Here is a 17,584-nt window from a genome sequence, read left to right as displayed (position 1 = left end):
CCTCAGTCAATTAAAACTCTCAGCCATTAAAAATCAGTGTTCACAGCTTGGTCCTGTCTGGAACTCTGGCTGTTCTTCCCCATGTGTAGAGGAAGAAGGTCACCTATTGGTCACGTGTATGGTCAGGCAGGGACATAAATCAGAGTATCTATCTTCACTATACTGCTCTGTAGTTGCTGGAGGGATGAATCCACAAAATTATGGAAGTAAATTTAATAATAGTTTAGAGCATTGTTTTAAGAGAGGAAAAGTGACCTTTTAGCTCTTCTAGGCTTAGGATAGTTGGGATTTTTAAGGGAAAGCATAAATATTGTATAGTGAAACCATGTGGTGAAAGGACTGTTAATACTTTATTCGGACATCTCTTTGTGTAGGGTATTCATGGTTATTAATCATATGCACTGAAGTCTCAGCTCTTTATACTTGGTGCAGGGAATAATAGGCCTTGTGTCCCACCCTCCATTTTTGTGTCTCACAGTGGAATCCCTGAAAAGACCAGTTTTCCAGTGAGGCCAGCAGGCCAGGGATTTTTTTCTGGATAAATTTGATATGTGATTATTTCTGGTAACTTAGCCATGTGCCAGTTTAGCTAGAAGCAGACAGGATGCTTTTGGAAAAAAATTATTACTTCCTGTCAGAGTGTGATAATTTATTCCTTGCCAGTTGGAAATGTTTTTATAACCCAAGTCTGATGCAATAACAGAAGCTGCTTTAATAGTAAATCAGCTGTGCTAATAGCATATTAAATACAATGATTATGCTGTCTTGCAGGTTATTATTTGTTGGCAAACACAAAGTTTACATCACAGCCTGAGTACATTGGACGTCTGTATGGCCCAACCCTGCCAGGAAACTTGCAGTTTTGTCTGCGTTTTTATTATGCCTTGTATGGGTTTTTCAAGATGAGTGGCACTCTTGCAGTTTATATCTTTGAGGAGAATCATGTCGTTCAAGAGAAAATCTGGTCTGTCTTGGACTCTCCAAAAGGAGTTTGGACTCAAGCTGAAATCTCCTTCAAAAAGCCTATGCCTTGCAAGGTAAGAGACAACTCTTCAAATCTGCTGAATTCTGAGGGGAGATTTCCCTGGCCTTCTCAGAATTGTTTGTTATACCGGCATTAATCCTAAGTGAGCTATACCTGCAAAGTTAATTAGCTGAAGATTTCACCAGAGGAGCTCTAACAAAAGCCAGTTGTGTCTTGGTTTCTCAGCATGCTCCACATCCTCTCTTTTTTTTTTTTTTTCTTGTTTCCTATGTGAGTCATATCATTGTCATATTCAATTACAGATTTTAATTAATCTAAAAAGTACTGTTAAGTTCTGGTCAAAATGGGCAGCTGACCATACTTCCCTAAACTCAACTGCTAAGTTACAATATGACACCAGAAGTCATATTGCAAATGAGAGCAATGGACTTGAAGAATTTGCAGTGTCCCGTTGGAGAGGTCATTATGTTAGGCCAGCAAGATAATAACACATTGGTACTTGACATCACCTCCTTAAGTCCTTAAGCCATTGTAATTCCTCACCTCCGCTCTTTTTGCAAAGACTGACTTTTACACAGATTTCTCTAAGTGCTGCCACTGTAGTGATCCTGATTTCTGTAACAGGTTTTCACTATCAGTGAGTCATCTAAGGAGGACTAGATGGATCACTACATGTTGACCAGAGTGTGATAACATGATGAACATTTGGATGGAAGCTTGTCCTGCAACTCTTAAGTATTTCTTAATTAAAGACAAACATCTTAAATGTTTTGTCCACTACAAATTAGTTTTTGAAATAACAGTAGTTACTGACCATAAACGGTCACCAAAAACCAGCTGCCTGTCTTGAGAGGCAAACTGATGTTTAAAATTTCAGTCCTTTGGGTACAATTTCAGTTGTTGGGTACTGTTTTCTGCCAGATACCTGATATCTTAAAGTTTCAATGGATTTTTTTATGTAGTTTATCCATAAAACATAACAGAATTTATAATTCCCTTTCAAGTGTTAGAGAATAGAAAAAGAATTTTATTAGTGCCCAGGAAGTGCATACTAGAAAGGTTTCTCATAGTATCATCCCAAGATATTTGCAGAAAAGTGAAAATGGCAAGCTTATAATTTACTTTTGTCATCTCCTGATTAGGTATTTCTTTATTACTTCTGGAAAGGTGTAGTAGATTATGTGGCATAATCAGCTGCATGAGTAGTGATGATACCTGACCATGACTGTTAAAACTGGTTGGCAGCCTTGGAGGTGACCGGTTTTTTAGCGTCAGATATTCACATGGAAAACCTATTCCTCCATGAATTTGTGAAGAACAATTTTTGTTTTCCTAGAAGTCAGGATATGTGGAACAGTTGTGAAGAAGCTTGCCTCACTGCTTCTGAGGCTGAAGATGTGTAGGAAGGGGAGAAACACCACGCTTTGTCTGTGGCGTGATTTATTGGCCTCTAGCAATTCTCAAAAACCTTCTCTGGGTGCTTCAGGTCTTGTGAAAGTCTTACTTCCTATGGAAACAAGTTGCAGAATGTTTCTGTTGAGGAGACATTCTCCAAATATCATAAAGTGTGAGATTTATTGGGTTTTACAGAAGTAAGCATGTGTTCAGCAAAGCATAATTGTCTTGGTTTGAAAGACAGCTTCCTGCTAAAGAAGGCAGGAGCCTCCCTTGGAATGGAAAATTTAAATGGAAAATGCAACCCAGTTCCCTCCAAATTATTATAATTTTGAAATTAAGAGGCTCTCAGGCAAAGATGTGAGACTAGGAATAGCAGTTCTTTACTGGTGTGTGTAACAAAGCAAACAAACAGCAGCTCCAGCATTAGCCCCGAACAGAACAGCGCCAGGAGGGCCCCAGTGCCCGCCTGGCGCTCTCCCCTCAGTGCAGCTCGGCACCCGACTGGATGGGAATAGGTCCCTCTTTTAGGGAGGTAGGTATTGATTTGGTCCCAGTGCAGTCTCTCATGAACAGAGGCTCACCCCACGGCAGAAGAAGCAGCTGTGGGCTACGCTCCAGCGGCAGCAGTGAATTCCCTTTCCAAGCAGCAGCTCTGATCGTCATCCTCCTCCTCCTCCTCTGACAGAAAGTGAGAGAGAGAGAGAGCTCTGAGATAAATGCCCTCCTCCCCTGATCTTGGCCACTTACTTTGTTTTTCTTAAGTACCCAGTAGTTACTGTTTCCTAGCAATTTATGGGAAAAAGTTCTATTAAGTAAAAAGGAATAAAAAGAAAGAAATCTAACCCCCGACAGTAATTCAGGCACCCCTTAGCTAAATAGCTATATATTTGGCAGGTAGTTCAGTTTATAAGGTTTTCCTTAGACAAACAGAAGAAAATGGGTGAAGTTCTGAAACAAATTAATATGGAAAAGTACATCAAAGTGTGTTTACTGGTGGGAAGGTGTTGTAGTGCATCGGAGAGGATTGCAACAGGAAGGTAGAATAAAAAAGACAAATATGGTCGAAGTTTAAGCATGTCTGCTTAAGGCAGACGGTGGAAAAACCTGGTGTAGTTACTGGCTGTCTGCCCATAATATTCAAAAGTAGGCTCGAATGAAGTTGCACACTGAACTTGATTTTGGCTTTTCCTTGCAATCTCATGCCCAGCTCTTCCATCTTATTACTTTTATAAGTCTTTTTGTGCTTTATTTTGTTTGTTTCTTCTTTTCCAAGCCAGCAGAAGGAAACTAAGTATTACTGTGTGGCACTGTATACACCCAGGTTAGTTACCTGGGTGAAGATGCATCTGCCTAGTACCTAGTGAAACAGCTGACAAAAATCACTCATTCCAATGTAGGGCAGCTGTGGAGGTGCACCAGAGAATGTTTTAGCTAATAGAAAGGAGTGGTGGGAGCCACCAAGAAAGGGATAACACTTCAGACTCTGGAGGGAGACAGTGCTGAGAAACATGACAGAAGCTTGACCTCTCTTGGCCTGTCTCAGGCAACCTGTCCTTGAGCTCTTGAATCCTCACTAAGGCATTTTTGTCTAACCTGTCCCATAGCCAATGAATTACTCCTCTGCCCCCCACTGCAAGCCTCATTTTACTCTCAGCTCTGGACAATCCAATGTTTTTTCCCCTGTAATATTATTCATGTTCCATTCTGTTTGCCCCACTTGTTCCATTTCTTACAAATTTTAACTTCTCAAAAACTAATGACTTGACAGAAGAGATAGCACTGGCATAAAGATCAGACTCTTGACACTTTTCTGCTCCTACTCCAAAGCCTAGGAGTGCTCAAGCGTTTCACAGAATTTTTTTATTTAATAGGGGCAAAATAAACCCTTTTTCCTAGCCTCGTTCTCAGAAATGATGGAACTGTTTTGGATTAAATCTTCCAAAACAAGGCGGTAGCAAGGACCTAGCATGGAAAATCTGAGCTGAAATCATTGTGTCTTGGCAATATTATAGGCAAGTGAGAAACAGTCTTTTAGTGGAGAGAGGTGGTCTCAGAATGAGATAGGGCTGCCATCTTTCCTCTAATACAGAAATAGTGACTAATGTGCCTATTTTATTGTTTTCTGAGATGTATCATATGTAGACTTGGATGGTAAGAAGTTGGAGGTATACACAGTAGTTTGGCTGAGCAGTTTCTTGGTTGCCAGGAGCGACTTTTGGATTGGGTCAGCCCCTGTGGAAACAGTAAACAGTCTCTTGGCACTTCCTTAACAGCTAGTCAAGTCAGTGACAATCATCTGTCCTGAAGGTCAAAATTATTTTTCAGCCAGAAAACAATTGCTCTAAAATAATTGATTACCCACATCCTTCATCTTTTTCTACTAAGAATACTGCTCCCAAAGCTTTGAAAATTATATAAAATCCATCTAATACATTTTAGTTTTGATGGTGTATTTGCTTACTTCGGGACAATAAAAAAGATGCAGATTTTCATTGCTTAATTTCTGTAATGGTTTTTGCAAGTTCTTTTTGAATTAGCTAACTGCAGTCTGGCACAAGTTGATGGCTTGAGTTCTGTGAGCAGGAAATGTGAAGCTAGCCAGCTGGCTTTAATATGACACTTTGAATATAAAATGTTTTAAAGGCTAGGCAGGTATGATCCAGCTAAGCAAGTCATAAATGTCTATACCTACACATACGCTGTTAATGCTAGTGAGAAGACAGGGAATTTAAAATCCTGATTTCCTGATTTGTACTTGCAGCACTGTCTCTCCTATTCGGTGTGAGTACCTATAATCCTATATACATACAGTGTATATTTAATTATACTGTACCCAGGGAATAAATACGACAAGAAAGAAATGAAAAAAAAAATGTAATGGTATTTGAAATTACTTAAATCCTTTATGGTTTATTGTATAAATGTCTGGAAGGGCAACATGAAAATCTAAATCTGAAGTGTGTAGATTATTTTCAGTTGATTGAATGTACTGAAATTGATCTTCCATGCCTGTACGTGTCAGGAAAATGTCAGAGCAAACTGAAAGAAAATTTCACATATCATTTGTATCCTTGAGAAATTCACATGAACTGTGAAGCAAGAATCTACATTTTAATATTGTGTGTGTGCATGTGTATGTGGGTAAACACCAGCATGGAAAAATATTTATTTTATGCAACTTCACAAAGAAGTCCAAATACCTAAACTAAAATGAAGGTTTAAGTTCATTTGGGTCTGCCTTTATCAGTTCTGCTCATTTCTGCTAGATTTGGGTTACCATTCTGAAGTTCAAGTTTTTGAAAGCAAACATCTTGTGTTCTTTATCCGTCATGAAAGCTTTTGCAATGTTACCTGATAGTTTAGTGCTCGAACCTCCCAAAGTGTTCAAAATCAAATCCTCATAATGGTAATTTGTGTAACAGTCTATCCTACTTTCATCACAGTAGCTGTGGCTGCATTTTTGGGTTTTCATTTCTTAAGCTTTCTTTTATTCCTCTTCGATGTTTTTGACTCACTCTCTTGAGTTCATCTGTTTGCTTTCACTCATCCTCCATAACTAATTTTAGTTGCAATTGTGAGAAAGGAAAATCAAACAACTCAGTGTTGCACTTGAATATTTACATGTTTTAAAACAAAGAAAAGAGAGGACTTTTTTTGCTGAACAACACTGAGAAGCTTTGCTGCAAGATGCTATGGAGGCCAAAAATAAATGTACATTTTAAAAAGGATTTAAAATATTAATGGAAAATAGACCTCACAGTGATTGTAAACACAGTGGTTCAGTTGTGACCTCCAGTTCAGCAAGTTCTTCAGCTTTTTTTGGGTTGGATATAATATAAAAGCTTTGGTTTGTTTCTTGTACTGTTTTCCCTAAATATCTATTATCACCCTGCTGCCTTTTTAGTGCTTGACCTGAGTGTCTTTGGCCCTTTCTTCCTGCATCATCCAGACCGTAGTGATGCTCAATGTTAAATTATTCTAGTATTTATTTCTCTTTGCTTGCAGGAAATCTGTGTTTTCTGCTTGTCCACCAAAGCCATGGGTAAATGAATAAATTAATACTGGATAAACAATGAAATCCTAGATCTCTGTGATCAAGTCACTAGTATGACAAACACAGTTCTCCAGTCAGGTGCCAATTGGAGGAGGGCAGACATCCTCATCCTCACCTCCTCCTCCTTTGAAAAGCTCATGTTTGTGTCAAATAAAAGAGCTTTTTGGTATTGTTCCAACCTTTATCAGTCTTCTGACAATAAGGTATGCACTCTAAAGAGGCTGGAATGAGCTGCAGTTTTATGTAACAGTGCTGTCATTCCTTCCCTTTAAAATAAAAAACTTCTTGAAGAACAGTCACCAAAAATGCCTGTCTAAAATAAGAATGGTAGAGATTGGAAACAGTAGGATAGTGCTGTGAAGCGTGAACCTCAATTCCTGTGGTGCTTGATACATGGTTATGAAAACAGCATACTGGAAACTGAAAAGGTTACTCAGGTCAGGAAGCGGTGCAAAAGGGGCTTTCATCTTCATAGTAGCTAAGCAAGGCAGTGCTTTGCATTAAATATTACATATCTCCTTTTGGCATCTCTGATCCTTAATGGACAGGAAACTGACTGGAATGAGGATAGAGCCTTTAGAGTAGATTTGTGGAAATTCTGTAGGGTGGTGGGGGACATATGAGAATATCAGTGTCCTGTACATATTTGCATGTAGGCAGTGTTCTCTACTAGGCTGCTTAATCCAGCAAGAGGAGATGTAGGATAAACAGCCTGTGTTGTTTCTGCCCTTGGACAGGAAAGGTTTTCAAAAATACTTGTTCAATGTCACAAGCTTATTACCGATGTTACTCAATTATCTATGTAGAAGCTTTCATATTACATTATTTTTCCCACAGAAGCTTGTTGAATTTCCATGGCAAGAAATTGAACTTGCCTGTCAAGTGCCATTTTAAATCAATTAATTTTAAATGACAGAAGCTTGCAGATACTCTAATTTTGGCTTAATAGCTTACTTGTGTTCTTGATAAATGAGTTTCTGACTGTTTAAGCCAAAGAAATACAAGCCACTTGAAATCTAGTTTTATTAAACTAGCTATGAGTAATTTGGTCTATACTTAAAACGTCTGTACTGAACAGCCCTGAGATAGTCAGAATTATTTTCCCATCCCCTGTGTGGTCAGTCCCTGGCTTACACACTTATATGGGTGTTTATTTGCATAACTGACTGAAAACTCAGGCTGCCTGTCTTGTGAAAATATCTTGTCCGCTTCTTCATGTCAGGTTACACTTTTGTTTCCAGTGTTCAAACTATTTTTTGACTTTGTAAGACTGAGTTTTGTGTCACTGTGAGGAAGTTACGACAGCAGCTTCTCAGAAGAAAACACCTCAGACTCCGCGATAACTGTCCTTCTTCTTTAGGAAACTGAACTTCAAATGTGTCTAAGTGACAGGCTGAGCTTTGTGTCTAAACAGATTTAGTGTGTCAATGTCCTGGTTTAGGACAAATTTGGGAGGAAACTTCCAAAGGGGTACCTCTAGAAAGCTGATTAAAGTGGACTCTCCCATAACTAGTTTGGGAAAATATTTATTTGGAGAAAAGTGGCAAAAATTGTTTATTTAACAAGCAAAGTATTCACAAGCATAAAAAAATGAATAATATTAAACAATAAAACCTCTTGCTGTTTGAAGAGATGGCAAATCCAGAAAGTCCTTGTCGTGGGGTGTAGCTTGGCTTGCTCAGTCTCTTATCGGTCCCTCTAGCGCCAGAATATTCCACATCCCAGCCCCTTGGTGGCCACAGGTGTGAGCTCCTGGGGTTTTTCTGGGTTTTAAGTCCGGAGCAGGCCGATCAGTTCCAAGAAAATGAAAAATCACTTTTCTTGAAGTGAAGAAGGGGAACTTTTCTGCTTCAGCTAGCTAAAAACTAACTAAAATGAAGGAGTGCCAAACCAAAGCAGTCCATGAGAAGGAATGTGGAGCAGTGAGTGCAGTTTCTGAAGACAAACTGTGCGCTTCTTCTTTTCCTTCCTTCCCTCCCAGAACCAGTCTTAAAGGTACAGAACTTAATATTCAGAATAAAAAGAAGAGATAACTGGGGGTATAATTCAGCATCATAAAGTCACTCCAGAACAGTAATTTAAACCTAGGAATATTCACGAAGATGGAATAAGATAAATTACCTTGCTGCAGAGGAATAGCTTGCTTTTAAGTCACCAGATTGGATCGTTTTCATGTTTTTCCTCTGTTTTGCTGATCTGACTAATGGAGCAAGATGTGTACGTTCTGGGATAAACAAAGAGGAAAGAAAAGGCACGGAACAAATAGGGCTCCGAGTAGAATCTTCTCTCATTCTCTCCTGTTCTCAGTCCAGCTCCTTCCAAATCTCCTATAGCAAGCGAGCCCATTAGTCCCTCCTTATCCTGGAGGTACCTTTCTGAATGTCCTCATATTTCTTCTCCAAAAGCAGGTTAACTTAATATGCATGTAAGTTTTAACTCACATTCTGCTTGTAGAGTCACTGAGTGCTAAGGATGTGAAACCCCTTGTTCCTCATCCAGTGTCTGCAGCACAACCCAACATGGTGTCTTGGCAGAAGCTTGCTGGACCAGCCTTTCTCATCTGGCATTGCTCATACCTCATATAAGTGCTAAGAAAGGATTATTGATACTTTGAGACTGAAGGCCAGGACTGTTCATGAAGCACTGCAAGATAAACGAACTAGCTTCCATAAGCTGGGGCAATAGTTTGGAAGGAAATGGATGCCCTAGCTGTGTTCTGCTGTTGGAACAAAAAGAGACATGAGAGATATGTTTTATTTTTCAGTATCACAGGCAACAACTGCCTGCACTGGACAATGTTTTTAGTTTAGCCTCCAAAATAGCATGCGAGTCCGGCAGTATCTGTTACCTAGCTTGAAACAATCAGTATGTTGTTCATCTGCCATGCTTTATGATGAAAAAAGTTGAGAACAAAGAATCCCTTATTCTCTTCTCCAAGGCATGAGATAAAGTAATAAAATTTTATTTTGGAAAAATTGACCTAGCAAATATTTTAATTCAAAACAAGAACAAATGCAAAGCGTCTTGAGATTAGTTCTATTGAGACTGTAGGAAGGATTCCGAGATCTGACTCAGTGAAAGTGAATAGTTGAGTAAATCCAAGTTGTTACAGTTTTGTTAGGTAAAGTTCAAATACTCGAATTTTTGCTTTATGACAGAAAAGGGTATTTAAACCAGAAGAAGAGTGAATAAATTTGACCTGTGAATGAAAGTGTTCTAGTCCATTGCCTAAAACTAAATCAAGAATATAACAACAAAATAAATTGAGGGGACCGTAGCAATTTTGATACATTTGCTACAGCCAGTACTGAAAACTCTGCACCCCCAAGCAGAAGACTTTGTAGTTTCATCCTTGTGAAATTACAAAGTCTGCTCATGGCACTGTGTCCCTCAACACCACAAAAATCAATTTTGGTTGTACAAAGATTACTGGTTTAATGGCCTTTGAGAGACCACCGTTGTTGTTGTAATGCCTCTGAAATGGAAGGCTTTCTGCAGGATCCAATGGGTAGTTACATACCTTAAATGGAACAAATTACTGCAATCTAAGAATAAAGAACTTAATCCTGCTCCCAGTGATGTCAATACTAAAGCATCGCATAAAACATGACTCCACAGTATGGAAATGTTTCACAAAGGAAGATTGACTTCACCCTTACATGTGTGGTTTTTCTGAAGATTCATGGATTTAAGGCTATAATGTATCTTCAGTTCATTACAAATGTTCACCAGAATGCATTTATTAAAATTCTGGTGAATGATGTTCACTCAATGTCAGTATTTTATTTTACACTTACTTTATGCTTTTTTTTTTCCAAGAGATACTACTGTTTTTAAAGGATTGCCCCTCCTTGGGGGCAATGAACTTAAAAAGCATGAAACAATTTTTGTCCTGCTAAACCTTGAGGCTAAGATACAGTTCTACAGTGGGAACAAAAAAAAGGTATGGGGTGTAGGCCACCATACGCTGAGCAGTTTTGCATTCTGTGCAGGAGGACTCCTTAACTCTATACTAGTGGCAGTTTACAAGACAGGTAATCAATAATAACCAGGATTGGTAGCACAGAATGGAGGAGTTTCAAAAATTGCTCCCCCCTGGGCAGCATTACGCATACATGCTTTAAAGTTTTAGGTGTAGTTACATTCCAGGCTGTTCAATAAGCAGATGAGTTAATAAATTCTACATAACAAAACAAACTGGGAAAATACCATGTAGGTACCACATTGAAGGTGTTACCAAGCCTACTAGAAATCATACTAAATAATGCTCTAACAACTTTTAAAAGCCTTTTTGTGTCCACAAGAAACTTGTCAGTCAGTGTTTAACCTCCAGTATGTAACTGAGGTGTTGTCCAGAAGATTAAACAGTTAGAAGTGACACTAATCCATCTGCAATCACTAGCATAGACCTCAGCACAAAGGAATTGTTTTGAAAAGCTCCTCCCAAATTATGGTCATAACCCCTGTGGTCAGACAGATGGTTTGGAGTAGTTAGTCCAAGAAAAACTCCAGCAGTGTTTTCACGAAATAAATCCTAATTTGTCCTCAGTAATTCAGACAGATCTGTCTCAGCTTTGGCAGAAGTGCAACTGAGAATCTTACAGTTTCTTTACATTTTATTTTATTATCTCATTAATGACTTGTATTTTACATGGCAGAATTAATGTTTACTCAAATCAATGATCTTGGACATTTTATTAATCTTCGCAAACACTGATGAACACTGTGAATTATGCATAACATTTTAAGTCTCCTGCTCTACAATATCATGGCATTGAGTCATTTATTAATAATCACATTCTGTGCAGTAGTTTCAGTTCATCTCTATTAATTCTTTGCTTTTGCTACAGCCACTCTTGCCCATCACTCTGCATTACTCTTTCAAATTTATTTTTCCATGGATAAGACTTCCTGGTTTTCAGGATAAGATAGCTGAGGATATTTGAGCTGTTCATGTTGGGTAATGGGCAAGAAAAAGCCACCACAACCTCAGTGAGTCATGTTTTCTCACAGACAAAAAAATTCTCTAGTAAAATGGGAATTACATACAGATATACATAATTTGCCTACAAAAGTGAGAAAATATTTTCTGTTGATTGAAAACATACATTTAGCCCCACTGGAATGGACACTTCAGTCATTGGTAGAATGTGCCCAGAAAAAGTGGATCCATTATTCCTGTTCTGTAGATTTTGAAATTATCTGTGCATTTGGAAAAAATACTAATATTTCAGACTCTTAACAGTGCTAGGTTTTGCACCTGAAACTTCCTTCCTTCATATTGCAGGTTGTCTTTGTCAGCTGGTGTAAAAGCTTCTGGGACTGTGGACTTGTGGCATTGGATGATGTATCATTGAGCCTGGGAAGCTGCCAGGCTGCTGGTAAGACCATGTGTGTTTGTCATCTACTAGCTGCTATCCTTTTGAGTAAGAGTTCATCATACGCCTTCATTTTCCAAGCCTGTCCTACAGCTGCCTTCATCCTGTTGTGGTTTCGTGTCGTTTCTTTTTTTCCAACAAGTATTGCATAAATCCCATTTTTGTGAAGTAGAAAACATCCAGCAAGGACCAGTTTTTGCTCACAGGGGTACCAGCTAACTCCTAATAAATTTCAGTGGCTCCAAGGCAGTTGTATATAGGTGAGTGGTCCTTTGACTGCATTAAAATAAACCCACAGTTGAATTGAGTGAAAAGTAGTTTTCAAATGGTCTTTAAGAAGCCAGGAATGGATCCCAAAGCAGTATTTTTCAAAACAAAGTTGTTTTTGTTTTTAGGTGAGAGGTACAGCTGTGCAAGGCCAAGACTACAGCCTGAGCTGTAGTTCTTTGATGATGACAGAGAAGAGCAGTCCATGACTCCCTCTGCAGTGGGAGGAACTGAATGGTTTTCAGCATAACTTTATCCTCTGACATGCACAGGCTCTCTCTGAACACACCAAACCCCCTCTTCTGTGGCTTTGTGAGGTTTGACAATACAATGATTGTATCATAATTAAAAAAAAAAAATCAACAAAAAAACATTCTCATGAAGCAGGCACAATCTACAATCTTGTTTTTCTTTGGAATAAAGCCATGCCTTGCAATGGTCCTTATAGCTTTTTAATGATCTCTTTTGATTGGATTTCATGAATTCAGGCTAATAAAACAGAGAGAAGTCACATGTACAAAACAAGATACCATTTTTGTAAACTATTTCCAACAGTTGTCTGTTTTGCCTTGCTATAATTAGTAAGTAATTGGAAAAGGAACCAAAGGTGAAGAACTGGTATCTAGGTGTGTAGTCATACCATGACTTATCTCTGATGGCAGCAAAACAAATGCCTGAAAAATGCACCAGAGGTATCAAGGCTTCCTCCTCTTCAAAAGGTGAAGGCAGCTCAAAATGTCTACTTCTGAATGATGAATTCAGATTACCTGACAGAAGCTTCCTGGCCTGCACCTGAATTATATTTTGTATGATCTAATAGAATTGAAATAATGAAAATACTCTAGAAATGGAGCTCTGTTGTCTCTTGTAGGCTGCAGTAGAATCTGGTGCCAAAGAAAGAGAGGAGAGATAAATGTGGCATTGATTTCAGTTCACAGAAACTCCAGTCTTTGAACAAGGCTCATTTATTACACACATTATAGATGCTGGGACTTACTAACCTGCTTGGGGTGCCAAAACAGTGAATAAAATACGCTAGTAATTCTATAACAAAGCCTATATAGAATCACAGAATTGTTAAGGTTAGAAAAGACCTCTAAGATCATTGAATCCAACCATTAAAACCAAAAGACCCCAGAAGATCATCTAGTCCAAAGCACTATCGTGAAGATTAATAAACTGTTTTAAAGAATCCTAGGACTAGTGAATCGTAATCACTGAGCTACTGGAGTAGGGCACAGATTTTCCCAAAGATGTGAAGATAATTAAATTAAATTTTATAGGACTGTTTGAAGGTAGTTTATATAAGCTTCTGACTATTGTAAGCATTGCCAGGTAGCTGTAATTGATGTCAGCAGGTGAGGAAATGCAGTACATTACTTGTGTAATCTTTCCATATATCAGTCTCACGTATTTGAAGTCTTAAACTATGTCGTCTCCTTACAGATTTGTTGCTGCCCAGTCCTGGAGAATGCACTTTTGAGAAAGATGAGTGTGTGTTTACCCAGAAGAAGAGAGGTCGTGGGAGCTGGCACAGGAAGAGGGGTCCAACTCCCACGTCTTACACTGGACCAAAAGGAGACCACACTACTGGGGTAGGTGAGTTAAGTTCCACATTGAACTTTCAGAACAGAGATTGACAGTTAATAAAAAATATTTATTAAATATTTTAAATGATAACCCAGAAGATAAAGTTTTTACTCTTCTATTCAGAAAGGTTACTAATCAAATGAAGCACATTCTGCAGGAACTCCTGAGTAGTTTTGAGAATATGACATTTAATCTGAATTATCTGCAGGCCATGTGGATAATTTGGTTGTCATGTCCCAAAGTAGCCTGTTCCTTGGGAGATTAAAGAAGATGATGACTGTCCAGACCCCAGAGAAAAAGCCCTTTCCAAACTCCCAATTTATGTGAACATTCCCTGAAAGTAACTTTAGACCTATTTTCAGAGTATGTGGATCATTAAATAGTGAGAAGTGAGGCTGACAGCTTGACTTTAGAACTGAGAGCCTTTTAAGCCTTGTCTGTGACAATGATTATTCCTTAGTTCATCTCTTAGCAGCAAGCTGTGCAAGTGGTTGAGATTCTACTGCATGAACACCTTTGGGTTCAAACTTAAAAGAAAATATGAAGAATAAAAGAGATCCCACAAGCCCTTTATCTTGAAAATGTGCTCCACAAGCTCACTAGTGCAAGTTCAAGTATTTAGGCAGGCAGGACCTCCATTAACGTGAGTGCACAGAAAACTGCATTACCACCAACCATAGCCTAAAGTGTACCCTCAGATGTACATGCAGCTGTCTCTGAATTCCAATGAGTCAATCTCTATCAGAGTGCAATTCCTGGTGCAAGAGCAGCTATAATTTATTCTTTATATTCTTTTCTGTGGCTATGTATTTTGACGGATACAACCAAGTTTTAAGGATTCTGGCCATTAATTGGTGGAAGGCAAAATCATGCCTCTTATTCCATCACTCAGTTATGACCAGCTGGAGCAAACTGAAGTGTGTCAGAAGACTGAGGAGCATCCCCACATCCCATCTGCTGCAGAAAGCAACTTCTGTTTTGAGATATATGCTCTACCAGCAGACAGTGAATTCGGATAATGCAGCAACTCTTCATGCAGTCCCAATGCTCCCTCTTTGTGGTGTTACCTCTTGTCTGTCACCACAAGTCCTGGGGGTGAGATTTTCTTCAGAGGGAGAGGGAATTCCCAAGGATCAGTGAGACAGGCAGAAGGCTGAGAGCATCAACAGCAGTCAGTGGATGCTTGAGAATCTCTTGTGGTACTCAAGAATCCTGTTTTCTGCACAAACACCTAGTGAAGACATCCTCTCTAAGCCAGGTTGTAGTTTGATGGCAAGCAGCAGTCAAGAGAGGGTGAAAAGGAGGATTATCTACAGCTGTAGGTCCATAATTCATGCAGTGTATTGGAGAATTCCAAAGCTGGTTTATATCAAACCTAATGCACTACACTACAAAGACTTTGTTCACTAGGTGTTTCAGTTAAAAATCAAAACCTAGAGCTCATATTACAGCATAATAAAATAACTTCCCTTTTCTCTAAAGACTGAATCATACTATGAATTTGTGAGAAAGACTAAATAATCTCTTAGCTGTATAAATTCAAACCCATCATTATTACAGTACACAATTACAACAGTATCTCTAATATTACAGTTTACAAAAGCACAAGTCTATGAATCTTTTTCAAAATAGTTTCCATCATTGGGCTTCTTTAATATAACGAGCATGTTGAGCATAATGAACATTCCAACACAATGTATCCTGCTTTGCTTATATTTACTTTTATATCTTTTTAAGGATACTACATGTATATAGAGGCATCTAATATGGTCTATGGACAGAGAGCATACCTAGTTTCAAGATCACTAAGAGGAACATCTGGAAAACAGTGCCTGACATTTTTCTATCATATGTATGGATCTGGGACTGGATTATTAAGTGTTTATCTAAAAAAGGAAGGAGATGATGAAGAGATACCATTGTGGAGGAGGACAGGGGAACAAAGCATCTCATGGCTAAGGGGACTGATAGAATATGAAAGTGATAGAAACTACCAGGTAAGAAAAACAAGCAAAAAGCAGTGAAATTGGAATATTGAAGCAAACTATGTACTAGAATCAAAGTTTAATATTGTTTAAAAGTAATAAACTAAAATGTTAAATGTAGGTGGCATTGAATGGACACATGAAGAACATGAAATAATGTAATTTTTTACAAATTAAGTTAGGGAGGATTTATTAAAGACGTGAATAGGTTGAAAGTAGGAAAATAGTTACCAATTAATTTTTTTTTTAAGTATTTAAATGCTACTTTAAAATATTTAAATCTAAACACCATCAGTTTTTGTCAGTAGTGGTAGGGCTTTTTCAAGATCATTTGTGCAATTTCCTGTCCTTCAGCTGTCTGTAGCCCTGTCCAAATTTGACACAGCCACTGAGCTGTGATGAAATGGCAGCTTCTTGTAGGGTGGGTTTTCTAAGGAAGCAGCAAGGAGAAGGGATGATAAGGTCTGTCTAAGGAAAGGGGAAAACAAAAGGGAAAGGAGGAGGGAAGGGAGGGCAGGAGAAGGGGTAAAGGGTATCCCTTGAATAGGTTGAATGGCTGTTTTGTTCAGTCCTTTCACCATTTGGATTATTGAGAATTTGTGTCTTACTTTACAGATTATTTTTGAGGCAATCCGCGGTGTGTCAATAAGAAGTGACACTGCTATTGATGATATTCTGTTCCAGACAGGACCTTGTTTGGGTAAGTTTCAGCTTTGTAACAGACAACTGAAATTCACAGCGCTTCTTTGCAGGTGGGTGATACTTCTCTCCAGTCCCCATTTGAATTTAGTATCAGGCTGCTGGGTTAGTGCAGAACTTTTACTCTCTAATAGGATGTGAGATCATCCTCAGAATCTCAACTAGTAAAGTGGCTATGCACTTCGACATGACAGTCCCATTTAAATCCAGCATGCTAATTAAATTCTGCTGTAACTATTCTTATGTATGACAAAAATAAAAATAATAACAGTATTTCTTCATTCTTTGTATTCCAGAAGTGGAAGAAATTCAATTCTCATCAGGCTATCCTGACAGCTTAAACGAAATTGAGTATTAAATACAGCCTGCTGGAAGGAATGGAGCACACTGAAGATTCGTATGTGAGAAACCGTATGCAAGAACCGCCTGTTTTAAAATCTAATAAATACTGGACTGGTTTGAATACACACCAATACATAGGAAGAACTCGGAGCACTCATGTTCCTCGCCTTTTAAATGAAATTATTGACTCAGGGCTTCTTAGACCGTAATTTTTTTACATTATTTCCTCTTTTGCATGAGGTATCAGTTATTTCATAAAGGCTTCCCATTTTGCACAGATCATTCATTTTTAATTTTTTTTAATGTTTTTAGTATATAAGTAAAAAGAGGAAATCCATGTTGCACAATTGAAGTCCAATATTGTGTTATCTTAAATCTGCATTCAGTGAATGTTTTGTGTTGGGGATAGAATGGATTTTTGTTAAGAAAATTTTAAATGTTTTGAAATAACAACAATAGTGTTAACTACTAGTATTATCCTACAGGTTAAGTGCAATTATTCACAATGACAAATCTCTCTGAGAAACTTAATCTTCTGCTGACAATTTTTTGTGATAGTGTATTATTTTACTATAACAAATATATTTGTCAATAACAAACTCACTTCTAGTGTTCAATATAATTCAGCATAAGATGCTGGCCTGTGGAATTATATGAAATTAAACACTTTAAAGCCATATGTTTTCTGGGATGAGAGTCTTGTTGTCTGTTTTTTTATTAAGTAAGTTTGTACACTCACAGAGAATGCACTTACATTTTGCCCAGCCACAGATGTCTTGCATTTATATTAATAGGAAACTGAATCCACACATCTTGTTATTTCTTAAGATTTTATGTATTTGTGTGTAAGGATTTTTTTTAATTACTATGACTTCCTAATAAAATG

At 38.2% G+C, this 17,584-nt stretch overlaps 1 protein-coding gene across 2 annotated transcripts in view; it reads left to right on the top strand.

The window, feature by feature from the left end:
- MAMDC2 (MAM domain containing 2) overlaps positions 1-17,584 on the top strand; it is a 56,652-nt gene extending 39,068 nt beyond the window's left edge. Inside the window, exons 9-14 of one of the 2 annotated variants that reach the window (XM_058827639.1) lie at positions 772-1,037; positions 11,725-11,818; positions 13,529-13,681; positions 15,410-15,669; positions 16,273-16,357; positions 16,653-17,584. In XM_058827639.1, the coding sequence (XP_058683622.1) occupies positions 772-1,037; positions 11,725-11,818; positions 13,529-13,681; positions 15,410-15,669; positions 16,273-16,357; positions 16,653-16,714 (920 nt within the window). In that variant the 3' untranslated portion in view covers positions 16,715-17,584. Of the gene's footprint in view, positions 1-771; positions 1,038-11,724; positions 11,819-13,528; positions 13,682-15,409; positions 15,670-16,272; positions 16,358-16,652 lie in introns of those variants that run through there. The other variant, XM_058827640.1, reaches the window with a different exon arrangement.

The sequence above is a fragment of the Poecile atricapillus genome, chromosome Z, assembly GCF_030490865.1.
Source record: "Poecile atricapillus isolate bPoeAtr1 chromosome Z, bPoeAtr1.hap1, whole genome shotgun sequence".
NCBI classification, from domain to species: Eukaryota; Metazoa; Chordata; class Aves; order Passeriformes; family Paridae; genus Poecile; species Poecile atricapillus.
This window is presented reverse-complemented; position numbering and strand designations above follow the sequence as displayed.